This window comes from Leopardus geoffroyi, chromosome A3 (assembly GCF_018350155.1).
Source record: "Leopardus geoffroyi isolate Oge1 chromosome A3, O.geoffroyi_Oge1_pat1.0, whole genome shotgun sequence".
Classification (NCBI taxonomy): Eukaryota; Metazoa; Chordata; class Mammalia; order Carnivora; family Felidae; genus Leopardus; species Leopardus geoffroyi.
In genome coordinates this window covers 18,115,712-18,132,833 of record NC_059336.1, presented here as the reverse complement: position 1 = coordinate 18,132,833, position 17,122 = coordinate 18,115,712, and the positions used below count along the sequence as shown (strand labels likewise).

Below are 17,122 nucleotides of genomic sequence, written 5' to 3'. Positions count from 1 at the left end.
AGGCTGGCCCCACCTGGTTCTCAGCTGAGGTGGGAGATGGGCAAGGATGGGCTTGTGGGGAGAAGACAACGGGTGGCAGCCAGAGAAGGGGAGACATAACTGCAATGACTCTATAGAGATCCAAAGAGCTCCCTCGAACACAACGCCAGGGGAACAGAAACACTGTCCCTCTGGAATCAATCTGTTCCTTGTCATTTTAAGACAAAGACCAGTGGTATGCTGCTAAATGTTTAACAAACAGCTCTCTGGAGGGAAAAAAAGGCCCTGATTGGTACAGTCTGCTGATTTCTGTGGTATAAATACTCCCACCACGACTAATTTCAAGCTACCAACATGGCATCAACTAGCTCACAAGATTCCTGAAAATTTAACAATCTGTTCTTGCAAGCTGGTATGAATCCGCTCAGGGCACCACTAACAAGGAACAAAGCCTTACCAGAGCCCATGCTGCTTTGCATGATCTGATGGTTTGGGACCCACTTCCCAGTCCAGCCTCATGTCTCCCTCCCTAAACGCTAAACTGATAACTATGCTCTTTTTTCTGTTGCTCAAATGCACTGACCACAGGGCCTTTGCACATGTAAAGGAACACCCCGAACCTACCTCCATAAGTCTGGGAACATCTCATTCTTCAGGTCTCAGCGCAGTGTTCCTTACTCAGGAAGTTTCCTATGATCTCTTTACTCCAGACGCTGAGAGCTCCCTGTACTTATCTTCAGAGCTCTTAGAACAGCTGTATTTCTGTGACGACCTGATTAACCTGTGGCTCCCCTCTTCACATCCTATTTCGGGAAGGGCACCCTATTTACTGAAGTCGTCTACAGTGTGTGGCACCCAGCAGGTACTCAATAATTATTATAATTGTGTCTGAGAGGCTGGGAACCAGAAAGGGGCAGGGCCCCTTACTCAAAAGCCATTCAGCTGATTTTAGGTAACCTGGCCTCTGGTGCAAGGCTCTTTCCTGTGCACAGAACTGGCAGAGTGTGCCTGGATCCTGGGCTCAAATTTCCGCCTCTCCCCAGAGCTGACCCTTTACCCCACCCGCAGATCCACTCTGCCCTGTGCCCAGATTGGCAGCCAGCCCTGCCTTCCGCAGGAGAGACTAAGGGATCAGGTAGACTCTGGGGGCAGGCAGGAGCTCTGTCACAGACCAACCATATCACCTGGGGCATGTTCCTTACCTTCCCTGAGCCTCCATTTATCCAACTATAACATCAAAATCAAATCTTCCTTTGTAGATATATTGCAAGGATTAAAAGAGGTAAGATATGAAAGCACCTGGGGTGTTGTAAGAAATCAAAAACAAATATGTAAATTCGGTTTAATTATTATTCTAGATCAGCCGTCCTCAAAATGTAGTCTCTTGACCAACAGCTTCAGCAATGCCTGGGAGCTTGTTAGAAATGCAAATTCTTGAGTCCCAGCCCAGACCTGCTGAGCCAGAAACTGCAGTGTGGGGCCCAGAAATACACAGTTTAACAAGCCCCCTAGGAGACGCTGATGCACCCTCGCGTCTGGGTGTGCAGATCGGTGTCCAATTATGTAGCATCGAAGTGCCCTGGTTATTCACTTCAATCTGTCTTGGGAAAGACCAAACGATCTTACTGGAATTGGGCCCTGAGACTGGAGACCCAGCCTGTGTTGGGTGGTGAGGCAGAGGAACTTACCCATGGGCAATGAGTAGGATGTTCCTTCCAGGTACTATTTTAGAAGCTTATGGAGGCTCAGCCGCTTGATTCTCATAGTAACCCTGTGAAGTCTCTCTAAATATCATCACCCCACTTGATGGATGAGAAACTCAAGCCTCCAAGAAGTTTAACAACTCAGGAGAAGGTGTAGGATCGAGAGCTTTCTCATAGAGTGGTGGGATCCCTACTCCTCCTGGAACCCCAAGACCCACTGCCCCTATCTACCCCTTCCATGCCAGTTCTGGTCCCAACACTGCCCATCCCACTGTGTTGCCACACCCACCCCGCAGGAGAGGGCTATTTCCTCCTGCATGCAGCTCTCACTCTGCAAACCACAACCTCTCCTCCCCTCCTCCCCCACCAAAAGTAACCCAACAAATGGGTCTTCTTGAGTAGAATCCACTTAAAGAGAGAATCACTTGAGAGAGGTGGGGCTGGGGAGAGAATATCACTTGGATATATGATGTTCTTTCTTCCTGTCTTCCGGGCACTGAGGAAGGTAAAGAAAAGGTGTAATTTTTCAGAGAAAAGAGATTTGGCTCATTACGATGAACCGCGGAGCTGAAAAATCATTTCCTAGAAGGATTGGAAATGTTAATGCCATCATCTTGCACGAGTGGGTAGGGAGGAGGGAGACAATTCTGCTGAGACTGCCTGGGTACCTCATTGAAGCTAAAGGTCTGCACATTCAATCTTGATTGAATTACCATTATCAAGAGAGAGGGTGGCTGGGGAAGGGGAGGGAAACAGCCCGAAGGTCTCCATACCTCCTTGTTCTGCCCATTCCGTGCTGGCTGGGCTGGGCGGCTCCCCTCTGCAGGGCCCTAGATGGAGCCTTTGGCAGGCAGAGGGGTCAGGCCTGGCGGGGCAGAGTGCCTGGAGAAGTCACAGGCACAGTGGCCTACCTGATGCACTTACTGCTTCATCTTAAGCAGGCTGTCCAGCCTTCACCCAGTCAATGAGGGAACTTTCTGGAGGGAAGGAGGAGGGTTTCTCATTCAGGTTCCTTTGGAAGCAGAAGCTGAGACAAGGACTTGAGCGCAAGTAGCTGGTATGGGAGGTGACGCTGGGAAGGGGAATGGGAAGGACATGGAGAAGGGAAGGCATCTGGTAAGGGATGTGTCTTCAAGCAAGCTGCCACCGCAGATAACTGTGGCTTCGCCCTGCTGGAAGCTCCAGTGAGTCTTTCTGTCTGAGGAGACAGTGACCAGTGTGGGAGCACCCGTTCCCTGTCAGTGGCCCGGGGCTGCTCCTGGGGATGGTTCGCGTCCTAGCACCTCTGGCCTGCCCTGCAAGCCGGCAGAGGGGGCTCCAGCGGCCAGAACAAGTCCTGTGATGAACAAGGGCACTGATGACTTCTGCCCTAGCACCCATTTGTGGGACCCAGGCAAGGGCCACCCTCAGAGACTGCAAAGGAGAAGAGGGGGCCAAGAGTTGGGAGCACTGAAAAAGGCACCCATTTTGTCATCCCAGTGCTGTCTCCCCAGGAGTCAGCAGAGAAAAGCCTCTGGGTTTATTCCGAATCTGGGTTCCTCCCTGGAAGTGAGAATGGCCTCTCTGAATTGCTCATCCCAGCCTGCCATTTTTCTGAGGTCAGAGCCCTTAGCATGTCCCATCTGCCCCCCACCACCTGCACCAAGAACATGATATATTTTGATGCAGAAGGACTCCTTGCCAGGGACCATGTGGGACCCTGACAGCACGAGACCAGAGTGCTGGCTGTGGCTGTCCTGTACACTTGCTGTGTGACCTGGGCAGGGACTCTACATCTCTGGACCGCCACTCCTTGCCTGTGAATTCAAAGAGGCTGGACTAAGTCTCAGCGGGGTTTAAAAGTCTCTGTATACCACATTTAGATTTGGTTTTCATTCATCTTAACTTGCCCTCTGTGCATGGAGAAACTGAGGGGCAGAGAGATGAAGTGACCTCGCTGAAGGTCACATGCAGAAGGTCAAGGGCTGAACTGAGAGCAGAACCCCACCTCTGCCTGGAGCCATGTCCAATATTCCAGTACACGGGGGCCCAGCGGATGAGGTTTGCAGATTCCCTTATTCTCTGGCTTTGGGTTGGGTGTGGCCAATGGCAAAGCACCTGCAGAAGACCGGATGAGCAGAGAACTCCATCAAGGTGCTCATTTCCTCAGCCCTGCTTGCTGGGGTCACCTGGGGCTGGCTGCAATGCCCCTGAGGGCCACGCCTCCGGCCAGGTCCTCTCTCTTTCTGGGGGTCCTGGCAGCTTCTCCTTGGGAGTATTTAGCCTCAAGCACTGCACTGTTCCTTGCCATCTCCTTAGAACTAGCTCCCACCTTTATACAAACAACACTTGATTAAATTCTGTTCAAATCATCCTACTTGAGGGTCCCGTCTGTTTCCTGCTGGGACCCTGATGGATCCCAGAAGGGGAGCCTCATTTGATGACATTGGCAGCCCCTGAGCTCACTTCCTGTCCTCAGTGTAACTTCTTTCCAGCAGTCCAGGAAGCCCCCACCAGAACTTCTGCATGGGAATGCTTTGGTATTCTAGAAATTTCCCCTTGTCCACAGTCTCTGCCCAGAGCTGCTTGAGAGCAAAGAATTCTTTGTTCTGTTTCCCCATTCATTTCCTTCCCTTTCGCTTCCTTGCCGCTTTCACCCCTTGGAAGCCCCACTGTCTCTGTTACTAAATTCTGAACAGCCTCATTTGGAAGAAAGGGGTTATTTAGCCAGGGATTCTCTTTCATTGTTTCATTTGCAGGCAGTACCCTCCCTCCTTCTCTCCCCCCTTTAATCTTTTCTGTCCTCCTGGCCGGGGCCTTTGTCCTCCACTCCAGCCTCCCGGAGCTCTGGGTTCCTTAAGATGCTAATCACACCCGGTTTTCTTCTTGTGCCAAGAATATTTCTATTTATCAAACCACGGCAGACTTTGCCTTAGGGAGGGACACATACAAGGGCAGGAACACTTCCTGTTCCTCCGGGCTGTTTCTCTTTTCACCTTTCTCGTTTCAATTCCAGGACTCTTTCTTTGCTCGGTTCCCCGGTATGTCTTCCAGGGCTTTTGAACGCACTGGTTGCCTGATACTGTCTCCTTTTGTATTGAGCGCAGACCCACTCCGGCCACAGTATACTGTAGAATTACTGACCCTTGAGATTCAGGCTTGTTCCAGCCCGTCAAGGTGGTATCGTTAGGTGTCTGAATTCCCTCTGCCTCCTCTTGGTTTGCCCAGAAGTGGATGTGAGAAGAGGGTTCCAGGGCACATAGTTTATAAAGGAGCAGGGGCAGCAGTGAGGAAGGGACAGTGAGATGGCCGAGGAGGTAGCCCCCATAGGGGGGAGTTTTCAAGCTCGTTCCTGTGGTGGACAGCTGCTGCCCAGTTCCTGTGGGGTCTGGAAAAGGTGGAGAACACAGCTTCCGTGGGATGGTGAGGAGCTGGGCTACTTCACCGGCCAGGGAGAGACTGCCTTGTGCACGGAGAGTCCTGCCCCAGCTTTGCAGCAAGCCCTCAGGTGAAGAAAGGCAAACAGGGCAGCACGAGGGGGAACCGAGTGAGGCATCCAGGGCACACACCTCAAGGGGGCGCTCGCTCTCAGGTTCCTGCAGCCGAGGGTGGCATCTCCTTGAATGTTGCACTGTGGGTGCCTTGCCTGCTCACCCTAGTCTTGGTCCAGGATGCCAGACCGCCTGCTGGTGAGGCTGTGGGGTGTGGGTGGGACACGTGCTGATAGCATCTTCTGCACCCCCAGTGGTGGAGTTTAATCCCTTTCATTGTTTCTCCTTGCTACCTGGAATCCTGCGTCCAAGGTACAGCTCTCACAGAGGACAGGGCTGTTCTCTTTCTGCCCCTTCCTGTGTCCCGTGTCTCTGCCCCCACCCAGGCTCAGGACCGTCTTCCTTACCAGCATATCACCGTGCCCCACATTGTCCTATTCCAGTCTTTCTCCCTCCAACCCTCCTGCGTATTTTCTATTTTACTTGAGAAGCCAGAAGGGAAAGGGCCATGGCTCAAGCCCTTTGGGGTTTTGCAGAGCGTCTGCTTGCCAACATTAAGTTCCTATTTACTAAGTTCCAGTCATATGCCACGTTTGGGGACACAGAAGTATAAGACAGTCATCCACCTGCTGTCACACAGCATCTATTTTTCAGTGAGGAAAACAGCCAGTCAACGGACAGTCATCCAAATGCCTCTCAAATCACAGTGATGATAAGACATACATTGTGCTCAAGGAGTGAATAACGAATAATGAGGTTTTGACCAAATGTGAAGGGTCAGAAGAATTCCCTGAGGAAGTGGTGACCAAGTAGGATCTGAAGAATAAGTAGAACTTAGCAGAGCAAAGAGAGGAGGGAAGGGCACTTTGACAGAACAGAATGTGCAAAGACCCTATGGCATGAATGAGCACAGAAAGCTCAAGGGACTGAATGAAGTATGGCTCAGCTGAGGAAACTGATGGAGAACACACAGTATGGAGTGGGAGTGGAGAGGTGGCTGAGGGCCTTTGGGTAGGAAGGGCTTAGAATAGAAGGAAAGAGGGGCGCCTGGGTGGCTCAGTCGGTTAAGCATCTGACTTCAGCTCAGGTCATGATCTCACAGCTCATCAGTTTGAGCCCCATGTTGGGCTCTGTGCTCTCAGCTCAGAGCCTGGAGCCTGTTTCAGATTCTGTGTCTCCCTCTCTCTCTGCCCCTCCCCTGCTTACACTCTGTCTCTCAAAAAATAAATGTTACATTTAAAAAAATGCCAAGTGGAAAAAAATTAGAAATGAAGGAAAGGCCGTTGAAGGGTTTTCAGTAGGAAAATGACAGGATCCAATTCACATTTTGAGGAGGTCCTGCTGGCTTCTGTCAGATACCAGATAGGTGGAAGGTGGGGGTCAGATTAGATGTGCATCATCAGGAAGAAGGCTTGGGCAGAGTTCAGTTGAGAGAGGACAATGGCACAGCCAAGGTTCTGGGTGCTGAGGATGAGGAGGGAAGCCTGGAAGATATACAGCTTGGCTCGGCTTCTCATCCTTGGCCCCCACAGGCTTTCACCTGGATGCCTGGCCCAGTCTGGATATTCTTGCCTCTCAGGGAGGCAGGGTCTGTCTCTTCACTATGTTCTAGTCATTTATCTTTTCTTGTCTGCACAACACCTTGGGAGGAAGACATTGTTGTATCCATTTTACAGACAGAAGACTAAGGTTTGGCATGGTCACCTAAAGTTTCACAGCCTGTAATTTAGTGAACCCTACATAAACTCACAGTCTTATAGGGGCAACAGACAAGGGACCAGGTATCTTAGGACATGGTTTGCACGGTGTTGAAGCAGAGGATGGTCAGAGTGAGAAGCTATGTGTGCCTGGAACGGGACCCTGGGAGCAGAGATTGAGGGCCCAGCATAGGGCTGGCTCAGAGGAAGCTCACGCATCACAGGTCTTAATAATACATTTCCTGATTGTTTGAGCATCTCTTTCCAACACTTCACTTGCAAGAAATCTTCCTGCCTGCATTACTGTCTTCCAAGAGACAAATTATAAGTGTTTTCTGATTAGTTCTACCATTCATAGCCCATTCCTAAATCAGCACAGGAAACAGCTAAGCTAAAACTTCTGCCTCTTTCTTCCTTTGCAAGCTGCCTGTATCTTATGCCTTCTTCCTCCAAGTTTTTTTCTTAGGCAATGTCTAGACAGTTAAACAAAACAAAACACTGAACTATGCTAGAAATAATTTGTTATTCAGGGTCCTTTTTTCCCCTCTTTTTTTTTTTTTTTTTTTGGCTAGGCTGGGTTATCCTGAGAGTTGAGACCAGAAATGCTATACACACAATTGGTGAGATGTTAAAAGATTCAGGTTGACTACATCACGGTAGACAAAGGCTGTTAGAGACTCTTGTTCTAGTCAGACCACGTGGTCAACATTTTGTATGAGGTAACTTTGTCCTCTCTGTATTTATGTTGCTTTGAAGGCTGTACAGACTGATATTTGGCAGGGATAATACTGTGTGTGACCTGTGCATGGTGTGAAGGTCCATTACAATATCTCCCTCCCTCACCTTCTAGCACTGAATATTAGGCACAGTCACATACAAGTACTGTCACTGTTCTTGTTCAGGCCTCATCATCCTTTGCTGGGACCACTGCAGTAGCCTCTCGACTGGTCCTTCTGCCTCCAATCTCTCCCAGTCAGATCCACCCTCCCAATCAGCTACCCTCATGATCTTTCCAAAATGGACATCTGATCATGCCCATCCCCCACCAACCTGGCTTACTCCATGTCCCCAGATGGGTATTCGGTGATTTCCGGTTAAAAGAAGGTGGAATAACTTATCCATGCTGCTCATCAGTGACCCTGAGAAACTAACTCTATGGCTTAAGAGTAATGGTGCTAGGCACCGTGAAAGGGTTTATGTAACTTTTTAAAACAACCCTATCTTTATTATTTTTACCATCTCAAAGGTGAAGAAACTGAAGCTTCGAGAGGTGAGGTAATGTGTTCAGGGCACCACAGCTGGGGTAGAAGCCCAGGCAGTCTGACTCCAGGGGGGCTCTAACTGCTCTGCACCACTGCCTTCATCAAACTATGCATCAGAGGTGATTACAGAAATGTTAAAGCTCATTGTTGAGCAAAAGGCAAAGACCTTGCATGCCTCCCTACCTCTGCACAAAACATGCTCTCTTGCAGGCTCAGTGCCACTAAGGGTTTTGGCCCACACGGGCCCTGCTTGGCAGGTGCTCACCTTATAACACCTGCAGCCCTAGAAGTGGGGTCTGGCCGAAGTCATGATGCCTCAAACCGTGCTTCCTGTGTGACCAGAGTAGCCTGGGGCCCCTCTGGGCCCCGAGCTGGCTGCTCCCCAAACCCTCAGGGCACTTACAGGATATGATGTTTCCATATCGATTCTTATTGCGGTTTTCATCCTCTTTGGCTGTGTCCCATGAAGCTGTCTGCCCCTCTGGCAAGGCCTAAAAGAGAAGGAGAGAGTGGTTAGAAGGGCCTGCAATAAGGACTTTATCCATGTGCTGTTGAGCCAGGCGGAGAAAGAGACCCATTGGGATGGGTGACTCAGTATAAAGGGTTCTGTGTTCTCAGATGTGACCTGGAGGGAACACAGACTTGGCCCCTCCATGGACTTAATCACTTGTTCATTGACTCAAATGCCATTGATGTCTTGTGTGTGTCGTGGGCCCAAATCTGGCCCAGCAGGGGAGTCATTTGTTCATTAACCCATTTGTTCATTCGACAGATTTATCGAGTCCCTAATATGCATCTGGCACTGTTCTAGGTACTCAGGATACAGAGAAATAGACAAACTCCCCCTCAAGCTTCCAGTCAACTGGAAGACATCACAAACGAAAGAGCAAACATATGGGATTTTAGATACCGGAAAGAGGCAAGAAAAGAAAAAAGCAGGGAAAAGGACAGCGATGGAAGATGTAAATGTCTTCAGATGATACAGTCTTGGAAGGCTTCTCTGAGAAGGTAACAGGTAACTAACTTCTTAATGATGCAAAAAATCCAGTCATGCCAAAAGCAGAATGTGTCTTCCAGGCAGAGGGAATAGCAGGTGCAAAGGTGGTAACAAATGACCATATTCAAGGATGAGGCAGGGAGGGTGGTGATGGAAGCAACTGGACAGGCTGGGACAGTTCAGGTTATATAAGGCATTGTGGTCACCAGTAATGAGGTGGGTATTACTCTAAGTAAGATGGGAAGGCCACTGAGAGATGTGAGTCGTGCAGTTGGCTGATCTGATTTATGTTTTACAAAGCATGCTCTGGCTCACATATGGGATACAGGCTCTAGGAGGCCGGGGGAGGAAGCAGGGAGATCAGTTAGGAAGTTGTTGCAATAGTCCAGGTAAGAGATGATGGTACCTTGGACCTTTTACCAGGATGGTGGCAGTGGACGTGGTTAGAAGTGATCATTGTCGGGACGTTCCACTGAATATTGCAGATTTTGGTTCCCTCAGAAACACACTGGGAAACAAGCATTTGAATATAAGATCTTATCTGGGAGGCAATCCTAAGGCCCATGGGTGGGTGACTGGGGGAAGTGAGGCAATCAAGGGAAGGAAGTTGGTCCAGGTACCTCAATGAGCAGGTCACCGCTGTGTCCACCCAGGGTTTGATCTCACAGGCCCATCTCATGCTGGAGTATTTACCCATCAATTCCGATATACCATTGGTTGAGGACAACTCTTAGGAAATCCCTTGGCACTGGTGCTATGCTCTGCAGGCAAGGTGTGCATATTCTTTTGTGTTAAGGAAGTCCTTAGGCAAAAAGCCACAGGTGCTTCTGGAAGGCGGGCATTGAGTGAGCATGAGTGGGAACACTGAGAGTAGAGGGGACATGGGCAGGCCACCAACACATCTGCTGTAGGTGTGGACTATGAGGGAAGGGGGTGTGAAGGCTGACTCTCAGACTGCTGGCCTGAAGAACTGAGTGGAGGGCCAGGCCATTTGTGGAGATGGAGAAGAAACAGATGGGGAGAAAGAGAGGTGGGGAGGCGGGAATTCTGTGCTGTGTTTTGGGTACACAAAGTGCTCAGAACAGTGGCTCGCCCTTGTCGAGGACAGTGTGCTTCTTGAGATGTTCTGGCAACAGCAGCCATGTTGAGGCTGATTACTTGACATCCAAGCTGAGATGCTGAGAAGGAGGCTGGAGGCAGAGGTTCACAGTCACAGGGGGAGGGAAGGTATGGGAGTCATCAGTCCAAGAGGAGACAGACAAGTCAACCGCCACGTGGAGCAATCAACAGTTATGAGCCAAGCATCACGGAGACACAGGGGAGGGGGCAGTCACTTATACAGGGAAGGAAGATGGGCATTTAAGGGAGCAGGAGCCACTTTAGGAAGTCTGCAGAAGCATGAAGGCCAGGCTACATTTTGATTTCTGTTCCCACCCTGCACCCTGTAGAGTGGGCTGAATGCCCTGCTCATGGGCACCACACTGCTTCTGAGGCTGGATTTGCATTGCCCTCCGTCTACACAGCACCCTGTCTGCAGTGCAGGGGAGCAGAGTGTCCACTCATCTTGTTGCACTGGCCTTGCCTTTGCTCATCCATCCCTTACCATGTTCAGCCAAGACAAGCAGTGTGTGAGCCGAGTGGTCAGAAATTCCACCAACCAGTGGGCTGTGTTTTATAGGCAAGCGGGACCACTGTCTATTCAAAGCCCAGCCCATGCACGATACCCCCTTTCTTGCTTCCAGGCTCCCATGTGTTAATAAGCCAATCTGGGTGGGTCTTCTAGAGAAGAGGCTGGCAGACTTTCTGTAATGTCAGAGAGGGGGCAGCTTGGGCTTTGCAGGCCACGTTCTCTGTTGTAACCACTCATCCTCTACTGTTGCAGAGCAAATGCAGTCACAGACAAAATGCAAACACATGGGCGTGGCTTTGTTCTGATGAAGCTGTATTTACGACGGTGGGCGTTGGACTGGATGTAGCCTGTGGCTGTCTGTTGCTGACCTCTTTTTTCTAGAAGCATAACCATGATCCTCAACTACGCGGTGCCTGGGTAGGTAGAATTGGTGCTCATTCTGCTATCTGGCTATTCCAGGTGGAATGCAGACGGGGTGGGAGGCCCTTGCCGGGGCTGCCTGGTTAAGCTGTGTTCTCTGACTTAGCTCGCCCCAGGGTTTCAGACCGGGGCGCTCGAGTGTCTTCCCAGCCATTAAGTGATCAGCATTTTGTTGTTTGTGTGTCCTAAACCCTCAGGCACCCTGGAGGAGAAGCTAAGCAGGTTCTAGGCTCTGGGCACCAGTCTGTGCCCTAAACGTGAGTGTGACAAAAGTACTATGGAGGTAAGAAAGTGCTCATTTTACAAATGTCTCTCCTTTTTCACCTCTCTCCTCCTCCTCTTACTCCTCACTACAAATGACCATCACCCGGCATCCCTCTTGCACCAGCACGGGACATCTCTAGACCTCATGTGGTTCTTGCTTTTGCATGTTAACTCCTGGAACGAAGGTTCCAGCCCTGGGCCTCCTCCCCCAGCCAGGTAGTGCCAGCTGTTTCAGACAAGCTGCCAAGCCTGTACATTCTTGACTCTCTGCAATGGTGAGCTGTGCTGTCTCACTGGCAATGTTGGGCTTCTCAAGGTTTGAGCTGATACTCTGGGGGTGGATTTTCTTTCTTTAAAAAAATTTTTTTTAATGTTTATTTATTTTTGAGACAGAGAGAGACACAGCATGAACAGGGGAGGGTCAGAGAGAGGGAGACACAGAATCTGAAACAGGCTCCAGGCTCTGAGCTGTCGGCACAGAGCCCGACGTGGGGCTCGAACTCACGGACTGTGAGATCCTGACCTGAGCCGAAGTCGGCCGCTTAACCGACTGAGCCACCCAGGTGCCCCTCTTTCTTTTCTTAAAAAATGTTTATTTTGAGAGAGAGAGAGAGCGCAAGCAGGGGAGGGGCAGAGAGAGAGGGGGAGAAAATCCCCTTGGGGCTTGATCCCATGAATTATGAGATCATGACCTGAGCTGAAACCAAGAGTAAGATGCTTAACTGAGTGAGCCACCAAGAAGCCCATCTGGGGGTGGATTTTCTAATTTTTTAAGTGTTTTTTTTTTTTTTTTTTTTTTTTTGAGAGAGACACAAAGTGAGTCGGGGAGAGACAGAGAGAGAGGGAGGCAGAGAATCTGAAGCAGGCTCCAGGCTCTGAGCTGTCAGCACAGAGCCCGATGTGGGGCTCAAACTCAGGAGCCTGGAGATCATGACCTGAGCGGAAGTCAGACGCTTAACCAGCTGAGCCACCTTGGTGCCTCCTAGGCGTGGATTTTCTATGCAAAACCCTCTGTGATAAAAGCCAATTGTTCATTCAATTATATCCACCTAAAAGTGGTCTGAAGCCAAGAACAGGACACTCCAAATAGTTTCATAACGATGTTTTTGGAAAAAATCTGTTGAGTACCTACTCTGTGCTACGATTTAGGTTACAGTTAGCTTAAGGTTTTGTTATGGCTGTACATTAGAACCATCTGGGGAAGCTTTAAAAAAAAAAAAACTCCCAAAGCCACAGCCTATTAAATTCAATCAGACTCTCTGGGGATGGGACACAGGTATCAGCAGTGTTTAAACTCCCTGGGCGATTCTAATGAGCAGCCATGGTTCTTGCAAATAGCAAATTTACCTGGAGAGACACTTTCCCATGAGTCTCCTCACTGGTTTCTCTTGCTTTGGTTTTGTCCCCTCCAATCCATTCTTCACTATAATCAGAGAGATCTTTCTAAAATGCGGATAGGACCCAGTTACTCCCCTTGCCATTATCTTCAGCATACATTCCAAAGTCTTTAATACAGGGTCCTTAATGACTTCACCCCACATGCCCCTCCAGCCTCATTTCTTGTCCTTATATTAACGTTCCACAGATAAAGAACCAAATGTAATGCCACAGACAATTTCAGGTGTTTCAAACTTCTGAGACTGAATTTATATATGCTGTTCCCTCTGCTTAAAATTCTCTTCCACCTGAGTCTGTCTGGTAAACTCCTACATACCCTACAAAACCCAACTCAAAAATCTGTTTTGTGAAACCTTCCTTGCTCACTCTCCCACCACTCTGCTTCATCCCCAGGTAGTAAATCACTTCTATTATCAGATGGGCTCGTTTATATCTATTAATTTGAAAATCTTGTCTCTTAACTTGTTGATGGGCTATTCCAGAAAAAGCATCTTATTCATGTCTGAATACTGGCCTTGTACTTCATATGTGCCTGAATCCCCTTTGGAATAAATGAATAGATTGGGCAGATGGCTGAAAACATTAGTGGGTGGGATGACTTCTGCACATTCTCTGGAATCTCAGAGGCATAAGTGACTTTGAAAATCATCTGGTTGTGTTCCCTCCCCTAGTGGCCTTCTAGGCAGCTGATAAGCTGATGCATAGCATGTGCTACTTGGATACCCTCAGCAACAGAGAGCTCACTTCCCCATAATGCTTCCGGTCCCACTTTTGGACAGCTTGGACAGTGTTTTGTGTCCTCTGCCTCCATGTACTTTGGCCTGTTCCACGGGGGCCCTACAGCATAAGCATGTACCTTCTGTGCTGTGACACTGCAGAGATCTGATGAAGGTCCCTGTCCACCCGCAACGTCCTTAAATGGCAATTTGGGAGTCCTGTCAAATCTGCCATGGCCCTCAGGATGCACCCAGCATTCAGATACCATCTGGAAAACCTTAAGCTAAACAAAAGCAGTTGTGATGAGTGGCCCTACTCTGTGGGAAACCACATGGGCCTCTGCCACAGCTCTGGGAGCCTATGTCCCTTGGTGGGGCTGGGCTGGGGGAAGGTGTGAGCCCAGGGGCTGTGATGCTGTTGACCTAGGCAGAGGAGGCAAGGTCTAACAGAGCCACCCAGGAGTGAGCTGTAATGACCCCCTTATTGGCTGACTTTGATCACACATCCATTTCCCTTTTTAGGGAGCTGCGGTGTAATAGGGGATAATCTCCTGAAGGAAAAAAAATAAGAGGGGGTAAAAGTATGAGGGAGACTTCTCTCCATCTTCAAAGGGAGCCAGCCAAGGGGCATTATTTTTACATTAGCAGCTAGTTACAGTAGATTGACCGGGGAATGGTGGCAGTCATTAGGAGCTAATCACATTCTTTTCAGACCAAAATTGCCATCTCATTATATTCACCCATTATCACTCTCGGCTTCCCTCTTCTCCTGAGGGTGTGGGCTCTATTTCACACTCTTCTCTGTGTGTGGATATGTTTCCTACACTTCAACAGTGTTGCTGTTCTAAGGCAATCATTTTCTTTTTCTTTTTCTTTCTTTCTTTCTTTCTTTCTTTCTTTCTTTCTTTCTTTCTTTCTTTCTTTCTTTTCTTTTCTTTTCTTTTCTCTTTTCTTTTTCCTTCCTTCCTTCCTTCCTTCCTTCCTTCCTTCCTTCCTTCCTTCCTTCCTTCCTTCCTCTTTTTTTTTCCGATCCCGAAGGATGCATTTGGGGATGTCCTCATCCCTGGAGGTCTGAGCTGTGGTATTCATAGAATCCTCAAAAGTCAGACCTGGAAGGTTCTTTTGAGAAAACTATTGCCTCACTTTAGAGATCAGCCAAGTAAGGTCCAGAAACAGGAAATGACTTGACTAGGAATGCAAGCTGAGTGTATCTGCCCCTCCTGCCTCCTTCCCACCCTCCCTCTCTTCCTCCTTTCCGCGGTGACCATCTGGATGTTAGGTCCCAGAAATAACGGCAATGGTCACGGCACACAAGATCTCATGAACTTTGCTCTAGTTGTGGGAAGGTGTGGACAATAAACAGACAAGATAATAACTGCTTAGAACCAGTGCTGTAAAGGCGATAAATAAGGGGCCAGGAGAGACAACAACTAGGAAGAAGAGACCATTCAGATTGAGTGGATTGTGCAGGACCTTTCAAAACGGAGACATTTGAGAAGGAAAGAAACAGCCCATGACTTCCAGCAGCTGGCCTGGCACTCAAAGCTGGACCTTGCTGTGTTACTGTTGTACATAAACAATTTCACAAAATTGCAACACCAGACAAGGCTTCTCTGAGACCAGGATGGGTCAAGGCAAAAACATGACCACTGTGCAGTCATATCTAAACACAGAAACATATGAACATTGTCCAAACCATAAATAAATAAATAAATAAATAAATAAATAAATAAATAAATAACATCCCCCTATCCTGGCTAATATAAGTTATGGCTGCTTCTCTGCCACTTATAGCTTTGGCTTCTGTCTGGCGTCCCTTTCTTAGAGTTAAGATCTATCAAGGTACCCAATCTTACCACTTCCTAACAACGTCCAATCCAGAACAAAGCCCCAAATCACCCGACACAGCCCATAGCCTGGGAGGCCTTTCTCACATCCTCTTCCTGAGATGTCCTGCAGGTTTTAAACCCGGCTTGTTCAACTCCAGGTGTATTCCTACTTGTCTCTTGTGGACACCTTTGGGTTGAAAACTAAATGATGAGCAGCAGCCAGCCATGGCAAGAGCTGGGGGAAGAATGTTCCAGGGCTGAGGGAAGAGCAAGTGCAGAGGCCTTGAGATGGAACGAGCTTGGTGTGTTCTAGAACTTGAAGGGGCATTCTCCGGGGCCTGGAGGATGAGAGCAAGCGAGTGATGCAAAATGTGGATGGGGAGGGTATAGCTCGGAATGGCAGTCAGTGGACCAACACCAAGAATATGTTTTCCTCTAGGTCGATGAAAATGCTTTGAACATTTTTTAAGGTGAGGAGGCTGAGCCAGTACCAGCAGCATGATAAGCGGTAAGAGCTCTTGTGTCTCAAACCCTCCCTTCATCGTTGTTCACGGGCTTCACAGACTTTGGGATAAAATTATTTTCTGGTGCCTACTCCAGACTAACTCTCCCTGTGGCTGCAACCCATCTGCCCACCCATCCGTCCTCGCTCCCAGCCATGGAACTCAGTAAGCCAGACACTCATTGTACCTATCAAGACCCCAGTAGGGGTCACGGGCTTCTTAGGCTCTGTTGTGCTGAATCAGTTCATAGGCTTGTTCAACCTACCTATTTCCCCACTTACTACTTCTGGTCCCTGCTCTAAGAATTGCCCCCTGATGCCTGGCTGGTTCCTTCTACCTATTGGTTTGGCCCTCCTGAGATATGAGGGTCCTTTCTGGAGCTTGCTATCCTTCTTTGGACACTCTTCGTTGTACCTACGCTTCTTTGAGTTATGCCCAAATAGTGAGACGTCAAAACACAGAGCTTCCAAGAGCAACTCACCTCCAATTCAAGGCTGAGAGTGTCCTGGTCCATTTCATTTACCTGTTCACTCACTATCTTCAGCAGATTCTGTCACTTATGATTCCCCTCTTCCTCCCTTTGGCTTGACTGTATTCCTGGAGATAATTGGATATGATACGCCCTGGGGTACAGCAAAACCAGGCCCAGAGAATGCTGACCAGGCAGTTCCTGGCTGATGCCTCGGGGCACAGCTAAGGGCCTCCTTCCTGCCTGAGCAGTCCAGCTGGCCAGGACTTCCCTGCATCCCTGCCCACCATGGCATTCTCTCAGTGGAGGGAAGACTCCAGAGAGTCTTTACCAAGGATGCACCATTTTACCTGGGTCTTTCATTCATTTATCTTGTCAAGAATACCTCTTGCCCACCCACTGTGCATATGAGTCAGGGGAAAGGCAGGGCTTTGCAAAAGGCAGACACACTAGAATGAATATCCATCACTTCCAGTCTCAATAAACTTTTCTAAAAGTTGAGTCAATAGTACACCCTTCACAGCTCTGCCATGTTTCTGAGCCAGGCCTCCAGGCTGGGTGGCTCAGTGGGTGAGAACAGCTGCTCTGCTTTGCTGCACCTGTGACACTGGGGCAAAGAGGAAGTGGCTATTTCTATGCTCAGTGCTCAGAACAGTGACCACTAAGAATGATTTGTAGCCTAACAAGCTGGAAAAAAAAAACAAAACACCATTCAGGTTAGGGTGGGGGAAAGGTTTGACTATTTTTTTTGACCATGTAACTCTCATATATCCTGTTGTTTACAT

The 17,122-nt window shown here is 48.9% G+C and overlaps 1 protein-coding gene and 1 non-coding gene across 16 annotated transcripts in view; one reads left to right on the top strand and one right to left on the bottom strand.

Moving 5' to 3' along the window:
* The window catches only part of PTPRT (protein tyrosine phosphatase receptor type T), a 1,070,511-nt gene that overhangs the window by 74,344 nt on the left and 979,045 nt on the right, over positions 1–17,122 (bottom strand). For all 15 annotated transcript variants that reach the window (XM_045444560.1, XM_045444565.1, XM_045444561.1 and 12 more), the window contains one exon: positions 8,515–8,602. In XM_045444560.1, the coding sequence (XP_045300516.1) occupies positions 8,515–8,602 (88 nt within the window). The remainder of the gene's footprint in view (positions 1–8,514; positions 8,603–17,122) is intronic.
* Positions 16,895–17,025, top strand: LOC123581782. Its single transcript, XR_006704011.1, has one exon. It is a non-coding gene; the product is annotated as a small nucleolar RNA SNORA43 (small nucleolar RNA).